Genomic DNA, 17608 nt, shown 5'->3' on the forward strand with positions numbered 1-17608 from the left:
AGGGTTGTTAGAATGTTCTTAGTGGTTTCAAGGGTATTATTCAGGGTGGTTGCTAGGGCATTCCAGGTAGTTTCTAAAGATCCGGGTGGTTGGCTAGTTGTTCTAGGCAGTTACTAGAGAATTACTAGGGAATACTAGGGGGTTGTTTGGATGTTCTTAGTGGTTTCTAGGGTATTATTCAGGAATTTAGGGTGGTTGCTAGGGTGTTCTGGGTAGTTTCTATAGATCTGTGTGGTAGGTTAGCTGTAGGCAGTTACTAGAGAATTACTAGGGAATTCTGGTTGGTTGCTAGGGTGTTCCAAATGGTATCTATTGAATTCTGTGAGGTTACTATAATTTTCTTTGATGGCTTCTAGGGCATTATTGGAGAATTCAGGGTGGTTGCTAGGGTGTTCCTAATGGTAGCTACTGAATTCTGGGAGGTTGCTATAATCTTCTTTGGTAGCTTCTAGGGCATTATTGGAGAATTCAGGGTGGTTGCTAGGGTGTTGCTAGGGTGTTCTGGGTAGTTGCTTTGGAACTGGGTAGTTGGCCAGTTGTTCTAGGCAGTTGCTAGAGAATTGCTAGGAAATTTAGGGACGTTACTAGGGTGTTCCAGGTAGTTGCTTTGGAACTGGGCGGTTGGTTAGTTGTTCTAGGCAGCTGCTAGAGAATTTATTATGGGTGGTTGCTAGGATGTTTTTTTTTTTGTGGTTTCTAATGCATTACTGGTTAGTTGTTCTAGATGATTTGCTAGAGAATTAATAGAGAGCTGCTGGAGTGTTAATATGCAGTTAATAGGGAATTGTGGTGGCAAGGGTTGTTCACATAAAGGGTGTTCTATATGGTATTTCAGGGCATTACTTTGGGGTGGTTAGTAGGGTGTTTTGGATGGCTGAAAAGGTATTCTAGGGTTTTGCTAAGATGCTGTGGTTGGCTGCTTGGATATTCTGGATGGTTGTTAGGGAATTCCAGGATGCCAGCAGGATGTTGTGGGTGATAGCTAGGGTATTCTGGGGGGTTGCTAGAACATAGCTAGGGTATTTTGGGTCTTCTCATAAATGAAACACCACTGAACAAGTTATGAATAAAGCCAAAATCAGAAGCAGTTTACAGGCGCTGCCTGCCGTGACAGAAAGAATCTCTCCATTCAGCTCTGAGCTGATTACCTGACACAGTAAACAAGCATTTCCTGGATGTACAACAGCGCCAGGGAGGAAAAGTTACAATGGAGCTTTTAATAGACCAGCAGGCTGATGCTGTCCATGGAATAAAACACTCTCTGTTCCCACTGGACCACCAGAATTGCCTGTCCTACATGTGGTTGTAGCAGGCCTAAGAAAACATGCCAAAGGAGTTTTGCTGTCCTGAATCTTGTGATTACATTATGATTTACTGCTTTGATAACCCTCGGCTTTACATGAAATTGTTTGATAATTATTTTTATTCATCTGTCAGCTGCATGCAGAGTGAATCATTATAGAGAATTATATCCTTTTGAAAAAAGGAAATACATTTTCGCTGTTTGTTTAGCCCTGGAGAGAAACCACAGATGCGCAGATGTGCTTTCACCACACCTACATTAACAAATGAGCTAGTTCTTATAAGAGGTGTGTCTCATTTCTGTGGTTTCATAATGTTCTCATAATGAGCTTCAACTTTACAGGCCACAGCCCAACTTCATTAAGTTCCTCTACCGCAGTGGTTCTCAACTGGTGGAGTCAACCCTAGCAAATGCAAATAATAAATTATAATGCAGTTAGGACAAAATGATCTGGATCCTGAAGCTGACGTCCCTGCTCTACGCTGTTTAGAATGATTTAGAACCATGTTGGGTTTCCATTACTACTGCAAATTCAACCCCAGTGCCTTGCAGAGTTAAACCCTATAAGATATCGACTGTGTTGTGGGTTCTCTCTGGAGGTCATACACTTCACTCACTGAGACTGATCTTCACCCACCGCTGCGCTGTCTAACGATCACATCGCTTTGGTGTCCAGTTCCTAATCCTTTAATCTCTTGGCCCAGGGTTGTTTCCATTATCAGCACTTACATAGCAAAAGTCCTTCTCCAAAAGTCCTATAGAGGTCTTAAAAAAATAAAAAAAAGAGGCATAACAGTATTTTCAGATAATTCATCAGTTAGATTTTTAAGCATTTTCATAATATTTGACATCCAACATGACGTCTCTGTTGATTTTAGGGACTTTTTTTATTCTTCAGATTACATTTATAGGTAAATTAGACGTAAATTAGGTGATTCAGAAACACTGCTGGAATGTTTAAATGTGAAAACTTCACTTCCCAAAAACCTTCAGGGGCTTTAACGCCAAATTTCAACTTTATGCACTCATTACACATTACAAATTCACTAGACTGACCTTACTGTTATTTAAAACCAGAATAATACACCTAAATTCACTTCCCTATTCTGCGTCTGTCTCCCATGATTCTCCGCGCTGCGCGTCGATGAATATTAATAAGGCTGTCGGGACGTTCAATTGGCAGACGTTACGTAGGCTCATTAATATTCAGCAGCAGTTCCTCAACGTCAACGCGCAGTCAGAGCTCAGTGTCAAAGCAGGGAGCGCTTATCGCAGAACGCGTCAGAGAGAATTATTGCCTATATGGTGCATTTCTCCGTGGACTTTCTGCACAACAGTTACTCTTTGGGTTATCAAAGTAAAGTGGTCTACGAGGAAAACATGTGCAACACAGAGGAGAGGTGAGAAAATACACAATGTTTTACAGTTATGCAACATTTTAATTTCGTGCAAGTTTGTGCAGCTTATGATTATGATAACTTAAATATCTGTTAAATAATGTCATTATTGTATTTAAATACTGAAATATGTAGTTTAAATGTGTTTAATTAAATACACATAAAATGTATTTAAATAATCAGAATATCTATAAATAATTATTTAAAATATATGCCATTTTTATATTAATATATTATTATATTTATTTATTAAATATTTAAACTTTCCCTTATATATTTATATAATTATATTTTTAATAATATTTCAAATCCATTTTTATATTTGTTAGGAGATAGAGATGTAATGTATGCAAATTATGAATGGCCAGGATTTATTGTGATGTTCTGAAGGATCAGACTCACAGAGTGTTACCAAATCCGATTTAATGTCCAGCAGACAGATGAGTGTGCGAGAGGGAGAACTGATGCTATAAATATTTCATCCATAACCCTATCAACTCTATTAGGATTCATGAGCTCGTAACAGGACCAAATCGCTCGCCTTGCCCCAAAGTTAATTAGTTTTCCCTAAACAATCTAATTTTCTTCCTCTGTGATTTCGTAATCTGGATTGAGGATGGAAATCCCAGCACAGATCATCTGCAAGGATCCTGTTATGAAACTCTGGACACCATTGGCAGTTGTTTTCAATGAAATGTGTTTGTTTTTGTAACAAGATTAGCACAGGTGAGAAGCTGATAAACCACATTTAGCCTGAGATTTAAGATATTATGGGTGAGGAATACGGGGATAGAACATTAGATAAACATTATATAAGATAGTTCCTAGAAAGCTCTGTTGTTCAGATACAAACTCACTGCAGTGGCTTTGTTTATACACCTATTCACCATTTAAACATTCTCGCAGGTCAAAGGATGACATCCCAAAACCATCCGCACTCACATTTCATGCGACGTCCTGTTTCTTAACCTCACATGTCACGTTGTGTTTTTGTTGTTTTATTTGGATTCCATCCAGACCTGGAATGCTCAAAAGAAAAGCACGTTACTCATGAATGCAGCAGCACTAAATAGAAACATGTCAGACTTGTTGTCAAAATAGGCCATTTGCTTGCTGGGCCTTTGTAATCTGATATGTGAAAAACACAAACCTGCTGTATCTCCTGGTCAGCGATTGGTCCGAAACACATTCACTGTGAGTTCAAGGTCGGACGTCATCCTCCGTGTCCCTCTGTAGCCAAATAATAACTGTTTTCCTGGAAGACTCGCAGTATCCTGTTTTGGTTATGACTGTTTCCTGGTCGTTCTCCAAACACTTACCAAAGCCAGCAATTAGTACACTAAAGATTAACCTGAATCCCAGCGTTTCAACACATCCGGACTATTGCTCTGTGTTGGTCCTGGAGGTCAGCTGGAATCAGGAATGATCTTTAGTGAAACTGGATTGTTTGGAGATGGATAGATTATTCCCATCTTGTATTACTATTGTTCATAATTGGGATTTGAAACCATAGGTACACTCAAAAAGAAATACATTTTTCAGTGATTCTATAGAAGAAACATCTTGGTTTTCAAAAAACCACAAGGCATTCTGAAGAAGCTTTGAGTGAACAGTTCTTGAAGGGATAGTTCACCCAAAAATGTGATTAATTACTTACCCTCATGTTGTTCCGAATCTGTAAGACCTTCGTTCATCTTCGGAACACAAATTAAGATATTTTTGATGAAATCCAAGAGCTTTCTGACCTTCCATAGACAGTAAGGGTCCTACCACGTACAAGGTCCAGAAAGGAACCAAGATCATCAATAAAATAGTCATGTGAAATTAATGGTTCAATCATAATTCAACCAACAGTATTGTGGTACTCTCCAAATGTACTCTCCGTGGTACTCAGCTTTTTTTGTCAATGTTCTTGGTACCTTTCTGTATCTTGAACGTGGTAGGACCCTTACTGTCTATGGAGAGTCAGAGAGCCCTCGTATTTCATCCAAAAATATCTTAATTTGTGTTCTGAAGATAAACAAAGGTCTTCGGATTAGAAGTGACACAAGGGTGAGTAATTAATGACAGGTTTTTCATTTTTGGGTGAACTATCTCTTTAAAAGAACCATTTTTCTTAGTGTCGAGAACATTTAAGTAACCTAAAAAAACATTTGTCCAGTGGAAAGGTTTAAAAAAGGAAAGGTGTTGCTTTTTTGAAAAAAGTTTGCTAATACTTTTCCAAGCAATCGATCATACAATTTTTACTTGCCTGAAAACCCATAATATTAATAGAATAGTAAGCACAATCTAGCAACAACTCCAAATATCCTAGAAATATACTATCTAATCTCGTGACAAGATGCAAAATACATACCAGTAGGTACATATCACTGGAGTTTCCAACAGAAATGTTCACTAAAGGCAGTAAAACAGCAAGGGCTTGGGTACGAATACTGTGAAAAAAACATGACTCACGATGAAAGAGCTACAAGATGATCGAAAAACAAGCTAAAGTGGCATGCATGGCAAACATGGAGGACACCTTTTTGATTGTGTTTGCACAGGTGTGCAAAGAAAGTGTAAAACCCAAGTTCTTTGAATGTTAAATGAATCCAAGAAAGACACACAGTTTTAGTTTCTTCTTTCTTTGAAGTTCCTCTGAATCTGTTTTGATCTAGAGCGCATAATCAGAGACGGTGGAGGGAGGGACGGTCCTTGAATGTCAGAGGGTGAAAGTGTCGGCTTTCAAAACAAGCTGACATTTCACTCGCAGATACCCACCGCTTCTATATAGAGACCAGGAGCAAATCAAGAACATCTCAGTAGTATATTGAGAAACCAGTCATATAATTCTTTGTACTTTAAAAGGAAAGTAAACAAGCTTTACCTGTTTGCATGTGATCACAATGCAGATTTTGTCACCTGGGTAACATGTTCGGCTACCAGGGCGTAGAAACCACAATGCCTCCCTCCTTTCATTTGCCTGTTGGGTAATCTGGCTCATGAGACGTGAAAAAGAACCAAAGCTTTGCACAGCCATTTTATTTGTGTCATGGATGGCTGTCAGCTGATAACGGCATAACATATCAATGTTCTGTTTCCTGATCAGCATATTGCCAATACGTGATCATGAGATCTCATATTCCTTCATCTGGCTTGTTGTAAACAGAGCTGTTTTGCATTTTCTAGAATGCTTTCAATCATAATGAGAGATTTTCGCTGACAGCATGCGGCCTGGCTTCAAATGAGTCGTCAGATCCAAAGATCTCCCAGCATGACATAGGGACGTAAATGTCTGTTATTACAATCTCTTAAAGCCAGTGCTGTAACTCAAGCCCTCTGGGATGTGAAATGTTCTCAGCCAAGCTGCTATTTACAGACTTGTTTTCACATCATGTGCTTGTTTGTGATCTGTGCGAACTGCCTCCCTTCTGTCAAGTGGAAAGTGAAACATCTGTCTCCAAGAATCCAAATGTCTCTGCTTACCGTTAGTGTAAACCTGGCATCAGGTCAGTTTACACTTGTCCACTGTGACCTGATAAAGTTTATGCAGAACCAGTAGGCTACTTGTTTTCCATAAAGTCCTAGATGCCTCCTGAAACTCCAAAAATGCTTACTGTTGGGCTTTTTCAAGCCAACATCAAAGTTTGTCTTGACAAGCTTTTATCTAGTAAGGAATACTAACTGATCTCAACTGAGTTTGATGTTACTCCAGCTGAATGTCTCGAGTGCCGCCACAGTCTGTAATCAGAGAACTGAGTGTTAATGTGAAAACAGTGCTGCAGAAAATATTACAAGGTGACAGTGTCTGATAAGGCATAAGAGCAGATATAGAGAAAGTGAGCCCTTAAAAGTGCCAATGTTTTAGCGAAGCAGACAGACTGTTGTCATGTTGTCATGCTGTTGCCAGGATGGGTATCTGTTATCAGCTGGCACCCTCAGGCCTGTGCCAAGCTGCGTCACGCACTTGACTCATGATTCTGGAGACAAACAGAGTGAAGGTAGCTTTTAGAACCACATGCCAATTTTTGTTAATGTGCTAGAGGATAATCTTACACAGCTTTAAATTGATTTGTCTCTCTTGTTTTGTAGTTGTGCCGTACTAGGCTCGAGGCAGCAGGCTCCAGGGCCTCTGTGGTGCTCCTGATGCCCCTCTCCCACTAACGAAGATCCCGGGTGGGCGAGGGACAGGCAGGGATCTCCCTCACAGCGTACTGCACAAGGTAAGAACAAACGTCACATTTTAACATAAAAAAAAATGTACTGAAAATTTACTCACCATGAGGCCATCCAAGATGAGTTTGTTTCTTCTTCAGATTTGGAGTAATGTAGCATTACATCACTTGGTCACCAATGCACCAATGGATCCTCTGCAGTGCATTGGGTGCTTTATCTGTGCATATTTCTCTCCTGATTCGGACAAGATGAGTTTTTCACTGGAGAAAGCAATATTATGGATAGAGGTCTCTTAAAGTTAAAAATGCAAGATGTTGTTTGATTGACTGGAGTGATGTTTTATCAGCTGTTTGGACTCTCATTTTGACGGCACCCATTCACTGCAGAGGATTCATTGGCAAGTGTGTGATGTGAAGTAATATAATTAAGATGTAGACCTTAAAATGACATACACTCAAAATTTTGTCAAGTTTTGGCAAGATTATCTTGAAATTGTGGAATATCAGTAGATACAGTTGAAGTTTACATACACCTTGCAGGATCTGTTAAATGTTAATTATTTTACTAAAATATTAGGGATCATACAAAATGCATGTTATTTTTTATTTAGTACTGACCTGAATAAGATATTTCACATGAAAGATGTTTACACATTGTCCACAAGAGAAAATAATAGTTTATTTATTAAAATGACCCTGTTCAAAAGTTTACATACGGTTGATTCTTAATACTGTGTTTCTAACTGAATGATCCACAGCAGTGTTATTTTTGTTTAGTGCTGTTTTTCAGAAAAATCCTTCAGGTCCCACAAATTCTTTGTGGTTTTTTGATCATTTTTGTGTATTTGAACCCGTTCCAACAATGACTGTATGATTTTGAGATTCATCTTTTCACACTGAGCACAACTGAGGGACTCATATGCAACTATTACAGAAGGTTCAAATGCTCACTGATGCTTCCGAAGGAAACACAATGCATTAAGTGCCAGGGAGTGAAAACTTTTGTACTTTTTCTAATTTTGCCTAAATATCATATTTATTTCCTTTCATTTAGTACAGCCCTCAGAAGCTACAAAAGATACTTACATGCTTCCCAGAAGACAAAATAAGTTAATTTTACCCTGATCTTAAAATTAAAATTTTTTTTTCAAAAAGGCTCTAGATGCATTGTTTTTACTTCTGGAGCATCAGAGAGCACTTGAACCTTCTGGAATAGTTTCTCAATTGTCCTCAGTGTGACAAGATGGATCTCAAAATCAATCATTGTTGGAAAGGGAATTTGTTGGACCTAAAGGATTGCAGTGGAACACTTTTGAACGGGGTAGTTTTTCAAAAATTCAACTATTATTTTCTTTTGTGGACTATTTGTAAACGTGAAATATCTTATTCATGTCAGTACTAAATAAAAAATAACATGCATTTTGTAAGATCCCTCTTATTTTGGTAAAATAATTAACATTTTGCATATGTAAACTTTTGACTTCAACTGTATATTAGTTAGCCAATACAGCCAATCTCAGTTTACTAATTTACTACCACAGCATGATTCTGAATAAAAACCCAAAACAGTAAATGAATACTTTAGTCGATAAGACACTGGGGCAGCAAACCATGGCATTTCCAAAAAACACAGACAAACAACCAGCCCAAGGGATGAGACGGGTGTGAAGAGATCTCTAGAGCTTGTTATTTGTCACGTAGCTCTGTGCCATATTTACAACAGAGTTTCCATCTGGCCTACATACGCACAGTGCTGGCGCTTGGCACTCGAGCTCGGCATACAGCTGACCATGTGTGCGAGACTATAGATGTCAGCACTGTCTGCGTGCAGACATGTGACCGTCTCAAAAAGGTTAAGAGGGTTTGGATCACTCACACCTGTGAAACCTATTGTGCAAGTGACGGTCAGCCACTTTAAATATGCCGCTCTGGTAATATATAGACAAAATCAATTGAAAAGGAACAGGATAACACTGGGCTCATTACCAAAAATACTCCCACATTGCTGAGGGTATTTCCAACTCGCAATGCAGATGCCACAAATTGTCAGTACAATGCAGTTCTCACATCTGAGAACTGGTTTCAAGGGAGTTTTCAAGAGTCTAAGGCTGATGATACACTGGGCAACTTTTTGAGCAATGTTGCCGGGCAACTTTGGCAAATGTTGCCGTCAATGGGCAACCAGGTGAGATACAGAGTCCACGATTGATCTAAATGATCCAGATAGAAATCTGTTACCCATTTTCAATGGGAAAGTGCCCAAACAATATTGCAAAAAAAAAGTTGCCCCATGTATCATCAGCATAAAGAGCTGAAGAACAACCTTTGAGCTACAACATTTACTTTTAGGCTTCTATAAATAACGTTCAGACAACAAGCTTGTATGTAAACACCAGGGGCCAGATTTACTAACAGTTTGCGCCAATGCAAACCGATTTTTGGCATTAAAATATTACTGTATAAATCTAGCTCTATGTGCCTATCTCTTCTCCAGGACGAAAAGTTTACGGTGACCCAGGCGGGTTCAGTAAGCGGAGCGCCCTCTGTCCTGCACTTCCAGTACCAGTTGAGCGAGCGACGGTTCTCCTGCTGGGACGCGGTTCTGTCAGACGACGCACTCTACCTGGAAATCCCAGCTGAAGCTCTTCATAATGGCAGCAGAGAAGGGTACGCTGGGTTAATAATCCATCATCATGTAGCTCTATATTAAAGCTGAAAGACTGTATCCATCTGTTTCTGCAAGGTACAGCTTAACAGACAGTTTTAGGTCACAGTGAAATGAACGGCTGGTTTAATTTTAGTCAAAAGCAGCTCGAGTTGGTTTTCCATGTGACGTTTCATCACTGGTATGAGGCTGTGAAAGATATAGCCGCTCTTGATGAAATTTCTTCCAGTCATTTCTCATTTGAGTCCATCACACGTCAGGCGTTGAGATCACTGCAGGCATTAGAACAGAGTGTTTTACCTTCAACAAGCAGGTGGTGGACTGTCAGAAAGCATTAAATATGTGTGTGTGCGTTATTCTGTGGCAAGTACATCTGCATTATTACATAAGGTAGACATTATGTAAAAGCAGCAGTGCGTCACCATCTCTGTCTCTCTCATTACGCTGCAGTTTCACCAGGCTGCTGGAGTTTGCAGAGGAGCAGTTGAAAGTCAGCTATGTGTTCCTGTGGCTTCAGAAAAACAGAGACGATCGATGTAAGATACATTTAAACACACACTGAAGTATTTTTAAAACAAGTGATAATTGCCATCATTGACTCACCCTCATGTTGAGCTAAACCAATTCACTTCAGAACTAAAATTTCCTGATAATTTATTCACCCCTATGTCATCCAAGTTCATGTCTTTCTTTCTCCAGTCGAAGAGAAATTAAGGTTTTTGAGGAAAACTTTCCAGGATTTTTCTCCATATAGTGGACTTCATTGGGGATCAGTGGGTTGAAGGTCCAAATTGCAGTTTCAGTGCAGCTTCAAAGAGCTCTACACGATCCCAGACGAGGAATAAGGCGCTTATCTAGCGAAATGATCAGCTATTTTCAAAAAAAAAAAAAAAAAACTCCAAATTTTTATACTTTTTAACTAGAAATGCTTGTCTTGCACTAGCTCGACTTCATGCTTTATGTAGTCACGTTGGAAAGGTCATGCATGAACTAGGCAGAAGTACCTACCCAGTGTTTACAAAGTGAACGTGCAAAGAAAGACAAATGCACTTTACAAAATAAGATAAAACTATTTCAGACGATTTTAAAGTTGGAGAAAATAAGATGTTCTTTCGTTCTACCCTACCTTTTTGAACCGAAGTACACAGATGAAGATTCACGTAATGCGTGAAGTTCGAGACAAGTTAAAAAGTATATAAATTTTTAATTTTTATTCAGAAAATGACTTATCCTTTTGCTAGATAAGACCCTTATTCCTCGGCTGGTATTGTAGACCCCTTTAAAACTGCATTGAAACTGTAATTTGGACCTTGGACCTTCAAGTCCACTATATGGAGAAAATCCTGGAATGTTTTCCACAAAGACCTTAATTTCTTCTTGACTGAAGAAAGAAAGAAAAAAACTTGGGAATTATCAGGAAATTTAATTCATGAATGAACTAATCCTTTGAAGCCCGTTCACGCCAAAAACGTTAATTATTAAGATGACTATAATTATATTAGCATCCACACCAACGCACAGTAACGCTATGTTTATTAAAAGCGTGCACTCCAGTATTATCGTCTGTCGCTTTAAATGAAATAAAAGGGCTTTAAAGAAGGATGGATTCTGATCGAGTAATCATTCTGAAAGTGATTCAAATAATATTGTTTTGCAGTTGCTATCGATATGTATTTGTAGTGTGGACTTTATAAACTTTATAAAACTTTATAGTTAGTCTTGGTGTGGACAGGACTTTATTTACTTATGTGCAACCCAACCAGAAATATTTTCAAGTTTTTTTTTTACCCCATAATGGAAACTGAGGTAGTTGGAATCCAAAAATATGGCTCATCCATTCAACTTCAATCTCTGCGGAAAAAGAGATTGTTTCAAAGCAGCTTCACAGTAATAAACTGGAACATAACAGAATCAACTATGCAAACTTATTCAAATATGAGTTGAATTTAAATTCTGCTATGTAAACTATGTGAAGTTCATCATTTATAGAACAAGTTCAATTCAGACAGTGGCAAGAACCCAAACTCCATTATTGAGAGGATTGATTGAATTTATATTTTTCTAAAAACAAATTTGTACATACATTTTCAACATGAGAGTAAGTAAATGATACTAAAATTTGGGTTATCTAATCTTTTAAATCGAATAATGAGTCTGATACCATAATTTACTAAACGAGCAACTGTCTTTGTCTCCACTTGTGTAGCGTCCATCATGAAGACCTTTCACTACATGGGTTTTGAAGTGGTAAAACCAGGCCACCCGCTGGTGCCGGCCCGGCCTGATCTTCTCTTCATGGTTTATTCCATGGACAGCAGCAGTTCTGATGAAGAGTGACCATCACACTCTCACTCGCTCTTAAAATGCCCTCACCTCTCTTCCTCCCCCTCTATACCTCTGCATCAGTGACTTTTAAGACAGGGGGAGGGGCGAAGCTGAGCCGACTAACACTCTGATTGGTTCAGCTTCCGTTATGATCGCACCGATCGCTTCCGATTGGTCGTTCCATCAGCGGGAGGTGGGTTGGTGCTAACGCAGAAATCCAGCATATCCTCTCTGTTAATTCACACCATATATCAAACTGTCTATACTGTCGTGTACACTACGTATGGAACATTCAGAACAGGATACTGTGTCTGCACCTTTTACAGAAGGGAATGGGTTTGTAATCAATTGTAGAATTTCCACTGGCTGATAATGGTGAAACAGGAATTTTTTGGGGTTTATTCCAGATTGACAGTCTCTTCTCTGGTTTTACTCTTCTTTAGGAGTTTCAACTGAAACTTTCACTAGTTAATCATTCAGTGTTCTCAGAGGAAGCAAGCTAAATAGCCCTTAGTAACTAAGACTCGACTTTGTGTTCCATTCAACTCAGAACGTTCGGATTTCTAACTTCCTATATAGAAAAGTGCGATAGAACGCATTCAAATTGTATGAAAACTGAGATTTCAGTCACAGGAACTGGGAAGATGTGCACAGTTAATGTTAAACATTCAGTTTTAAGCTAATAAAACCTCAATAAGTCAAAGTTTTTTTCATTATATCAATCATTGCCGTAACACATGTGTAAAACACAGTAATCGATCCTCACTGTTGATGATCACGTCTGCATATTACTATTTTATATATCATCCAAACGTCATATAGAGATATTAAGGCGAAAAATATCTCAATAATGAATGGAACGCAGCCATTCTAGCTTCATCAAAACAGTGCATCATTCCAGACCCCAACAAGGCAATTGAGTGTAAGTTTAGGTTGAGTTTAGTTTAATTTTTTCTCAATCTGGTTGTGAGGATTTCTTTGAGGTTGAAAACTTCTAGATGCATGAGCATGTTTATGATGAAATCGTTCTAGTTTTAAAAATCCTGAAGGTCCGCATTTTGATTTAGGGAGATGCAGAGGTCTTCTACGTGAGTCTTACTACGTAGTCCATCACACCTTTTGTCTTCACCATCCCAAACCAACAGGAAACATGAGAGCAAACCAACCCCACCCTTAGCCCCTCAGGGGCTTTAACACAAGCACTTTAGGAAAACACAAGCGATTCAGTCTACGGTGCATCGCACATCCATTACAGAGAGATGTGCTTTAAGCCGTTGAGATGTCTTGCAGTGTTTAGCAAACTTGACGTACTTGCCAAAGATAATGGTCTCCATTCAAAGAGAACGCCTCAAGTTTCATTCAGATAAGACTGGTGAATCTACCGTAGCAGCACCTTCAGATAGCAGGCTTGGTCCCGGCGCAGTCAGGTATAACATGCAAAAACATTCCCTGAAACGGAAGCCTCTGTTTCTTTGATTCTTGGTCATCTCTGTGGAAAGTTAGGTGCAATGAATTCAGTTCTATATACTTCTCAGCAGGGTGGCCTTTAGGTTTTGCATGTGTAAATAGATCTTACCTTTCCTCATAGGCTGTGACAATAAGCTTTTAGAGAATGTTTTTTTGTTCATCCACTTAAAATTTTATTTTTATCTATATGATTTTTGTCTATACTGATTGATTTTTTTGTAGTATAGGATTTTGAGTAAATCAGATATCATTTAATGACAATCTACACTTGTATACCTTGAACTTTTTCCTTATGTCCAAATAAAACATGTGACAAAACAAAACTTCATGACTTACCTATTTTTTCCCCGCATATGTTAACGTGGACCACAAAACCAGTCTGAAGTAGCAAGGTTATACCAAAAATACATTGTCTGGGTCAAAATTATCGTTTTTCCTTTAAGTAAAGATGTTCCATGAAGATATTTTGTTAATATCCTACCGTAAATATATCAAACCGTAAAATTGATTAGTAATATGCATTGCTGAGAACTTCGTCTGGACAACTTTAAAGGGGATTTTCTCAGTATTTAGTTTTTTTTTTTGCACCCTCAGATTCCAGATTTTTAAATAGTTGCATCTCAGCCAAATATTGTCATATCCTAACAAACCATACATCAATGGGAAAGAGCTTATTTATTCAGCTTTCAGATGATGTAAATATCTCAATTTGGAAAAACTGACCCTTATGACTGGTTTTGTGGTCCAAGGTCACATATCAAGATTATTCCAGATGAATTATTTGTCAGAAATGAGCTGAAAAGAGAAAAAAAACTGAAGTTATAAATGTTGAATAACGTGTAACCACAATTGCAAAGGATACAAGAAGAACTTTAAGACTAAACTATTGCAACTAGACTAAAATAAAACTTAGTAAATGTTAAAAACATACCTTCTTTTGGGTCTTCAATGGAAAATGGTCCTTGCAAGTTGTTATTTATTAAAGGTCATCGCTCAAGTGTCATTCATTGACATTAAAAATAGACAATTGGTATTGTTTAACACCAATCAATGATAAGAAATCTATTAATCATAATTAGATTTAGCTGTTAATAATGATTGCATAATTTAGTTTGTACACATTTTGTGTACTGTTAATAAGAAAAAAAGATCAAATTCACCAGAAAATACCTCTCATTTAGCATGTACAAGCTGACAGGGTTCTACAACCAAACTACATTTCCCATCATTCTCTGTGGCAACACAATGATAAAATACATAGAGCATAAATAACACACCTATGCATGGCAAAATTAATCACATTCATTGTAAAACATTCATTCCTGATGAAAATTAACCATGGTTTTACAACAAATAACACGGAAAAAAAAATGATTAAACCATGGTAACCACATATTAACCATAGTAAAACTGTGGTTATACCAATGGCAATCAATACGCCCCAAAAAATGGTTACTACACTTTTACTCTCCACCTTATTCTTCAACGCGGATGTAAACCTACGAGCGAGACTTCCAGTTCATTTGCTGCTACAGGGAAACAACAAGAAGAGTAACAACACACAGTAAATGGTAAAACTGTTTGCACTACAAACCAGTGTGTTCATAATTAAGATAATACATTAAAATAATATGGTAAGACTACAATTTGCAATATCAAGCAGCAAAACAGCTAAAAATAGCTGGATACGGATTAGCCCGGAAGCCACAACCATAAAATTTGCAAATGTCCACACCTGCTCTTACAGCAAAAATAAGGTGGATAATAAAACCTTGGTTAAGTTTTGTAATGAATGTTCATGAAGTAACTATTGTTTAAGAAACAATCACAATTAATTCCTTAAGGACTGAATTTTTTGATCCTTGTGTTGGCGTATTTGCTGCTTTTTACAATAAGATGAAGATTGTACATATTAAATCTAAGCTTTAAATATGAATAGGCTAGCGTTTAGAAATACAACAGTGGGCTAGCTATATATTACCTCAAAGCTAACACAAATAGTCAGAAAGTAACTAAATATTTGCTTGCTTGTTTCTAAAACTCATTTTAATGTATCCTTTAAGACGTGACTTAATGGCGTCGTGAAAAATGATCTAAAACCACTTTATTTTGGAGGTACCTTCATTCAGAAATGCTGACTGACTCCCGTTGACTGACTGAACTGAAGAGCAGCGTCTGTCGCTGCAGGCCATATGCACTTAACGATCCGTGCTGGGTTACATCACAGTAATCTCGTCCTTTAACATGACCTACATTCTCGTAGTCTGGAACACGTTAACATTTCTGTGCTGCCGGGTTACTGTGCGAGCTCCTCGTCGTGTTCAGATCTGACCTCTGAGACAGTAATCCGTTCCCGCGCTTATGCAACACGTGCCGAATATTCCCGCGCTTCTTAGAAAGCCGGCAAAGTCAGTCAGAAATCTGGTTAATCCGCCATAAAAGACCCACCTTTCAAAATAAGAGGCTTAACTCATATATCACACAGCCAAAACGTTTTTTATGGAGGCATTTGAGCATTTTACTATAGTATCCAAGTAATTTCTATAATGAACACCCTTTCTACACCCTTACGAAAATTAACCATAGTTTTATTATAATAAAAGTGTAGTAACCATAGTTTTTTTTTTGGCATATATACCATTTGTATAACCACAGATTTACTATAAATACCATGGTTAAACTATAGGTAATGTGTGGTTACCACGGTACAACTATAGGAACCATGTTTATTTGGTTTAATTTGTAAAATCATGGTTCATTTTTGTAAGGGCAGTAAATGTGTTAAATTCAATATGGCATCTAACCAGATTTGACAAGTTTCTGTAGCTTTACGTTGTATACGAGGACCTATATTTTTGTTTTAAATCTAATAAAATCGACTAGTACCTATGGCATTTTGTTACCATAGTATTTATTTTGTAAAGGTTATCAGGGCACACAAATGCAGTCTCAGCCCACACCGACCTGAAAACTCTTACACAATACTCAGAGGCGGAAATATCCAGTTTTATCTATTATTCAGCATATAACCGCCAGCTGTGGACATTAAGTGAGGAGCCTTCTAAAATATTCTCACTCAGAATGTGCATTCGATTAGAAGAAACAAAACCACTAGACATGTTTATCTTTTGGTTTTGTGTTTAATAAAGAAACTGACAGGTCGACAGACAGAGCAATATGAATTTCTCTGGGAATCCCAGCGGGCGTTTGCATTTTAATAGAAAACAAGTGCAGGTGTTTTATTTGTCTTTCTCCTTCTGTTCTTTCTCTTTCTTGTCTTTCTCAGCTTTGGCCTCTTCTGCTTCGTGTTTCTTGATGAGCACTTCCACTTCCTTCTGCTTGAGGACTTTGATTCTGGTCTTGCCGTTCTCTCGCGTCAGTGTGGCAATCTCCACTACGAAGATGGACAAAAAGGAATAACATTTGTCATTATGAATCTACTGAAACAACATCTTCAACATCTGTGAACATGTACTGAACATAAGTCACAATTGCAATAATTCCTAACATTTTTCAATATATAAAAGGTTGCAATCGAGATCTAAAAAGCATTACATTTATAGGATGTCTATTGTTTAAAGGATTTGTTGTTGTGTGACTGTTCTGACTGCAGTGTGTTTGTTACCGCAATCCAGCACGTGATCAGCTGCATTAAGCTGAGAGCTCAGATGGATTGTGGGTCTGTATATGGTGTCACGATCATTCATAATGCAGAAGTCTCCTCTCCACCAGACTGCCTCAATCTACAGGCCTCGTCTGCACGCTAAAACATTTAAGCCATCTCCGTCTTGCTAAACACACACCTTTCTCTGCTGAGAGCTTGCTGACGTCCATGGTCTTGTTCAGCACTTTGACAGCGAGAGCGAGGGCAGATGACAGAGACATCTCTCCTTCTTTAAAGTCCTGCTTCAGCATTGACACAGCAGCCTAAAACACACAGACACACACTTTATGTCTCTAAACTGAGGTATTTTGATATCTCTTTTTTTGTCAAAGAATAGAAGAGAGGTGGCTTGTCGCCATCTACTGGTTGAATCATGATATTACTACAGACTATTAAATTGCTGGACTTTGAGAGGAAACAATTTCTTTTACCATTCTTTAGTGTCACATGATCAATATTTTGATTTGCTGCTTATGTCAAAAAGAGCAGAGTATTTTTTTCAGGTTTCTTTGATGAATAGAAAGTTCAGAAATACAGCATTTATCTGAAATAAAAATATTTTGTAACATTATAAATGTCTTTATCATCACTTTTGATCAATTTAAAGCATCCTGGCTGAATAAAAGTATT

The 17608-nt window shown here is 38.0% G+C and overlaps 2 protein-coding genes across 2 annotated transcripts in view; one reads left to right on the forward strand and one right to left on the reverse strand.

Annotated features, from left to right (window-relative positions):
* The first annotated feature begins 2551 nt into the window (after nt 1-2551).
* oaz2a (ornithine decarboxylase antizyme 2a) lies at nt 2552-13637 on the forward strand. Its single transcript, XM_073831905.1, is given in 6 exon segments — nt 2552-2703; nt 6775-6826; nt 6828-6905; nt 9352-9524; nt 9973-10058; nt 11729-13637. Coding segments are annotated over 6 exon segments (618 nt in total). The 5' UTR covers nt 2552-2605; the 3' UTR covers nt 11860-13637.
* Nucleotides 13638-16434: 2797 nt separating this feature from the next.
* The window catches only part of psma4 (proteasome 20S subunit alpha 4), a 10599-nt gene continuing 9425 nt past the window's right edge, over nt 16435-17608 (reverse strand). The window contains exons 8-9 of the mRNA XM_073831886.1: nt 17118-17241; nt 16435-16708 (exon numbers count right to left, since the gene is read on the reverse strand). Of these exons, the coding sequence (XP_073687987.1) occupies nt 16554-16708; nt 17118-17241 (279 nt within the window). The 3' untranslated portion in view covers nt 16435-16553. The remainder of the gene's footprint in view (nt 16709-17117; nt 17242-17608) is intronic.

This window comes from Garra rufa, chromosome 25, assembly GCF_049309525.1.
Source record: "Garra rufa chromosome 25, GarRuf1.0, whole genome shotgun sequence".
Lineage (NCBI taxonomy): Eukaryota > Metazoa > Chordata > Actinopteri > Cypriniformes > Cyprinidae > Garra > Garra rufa.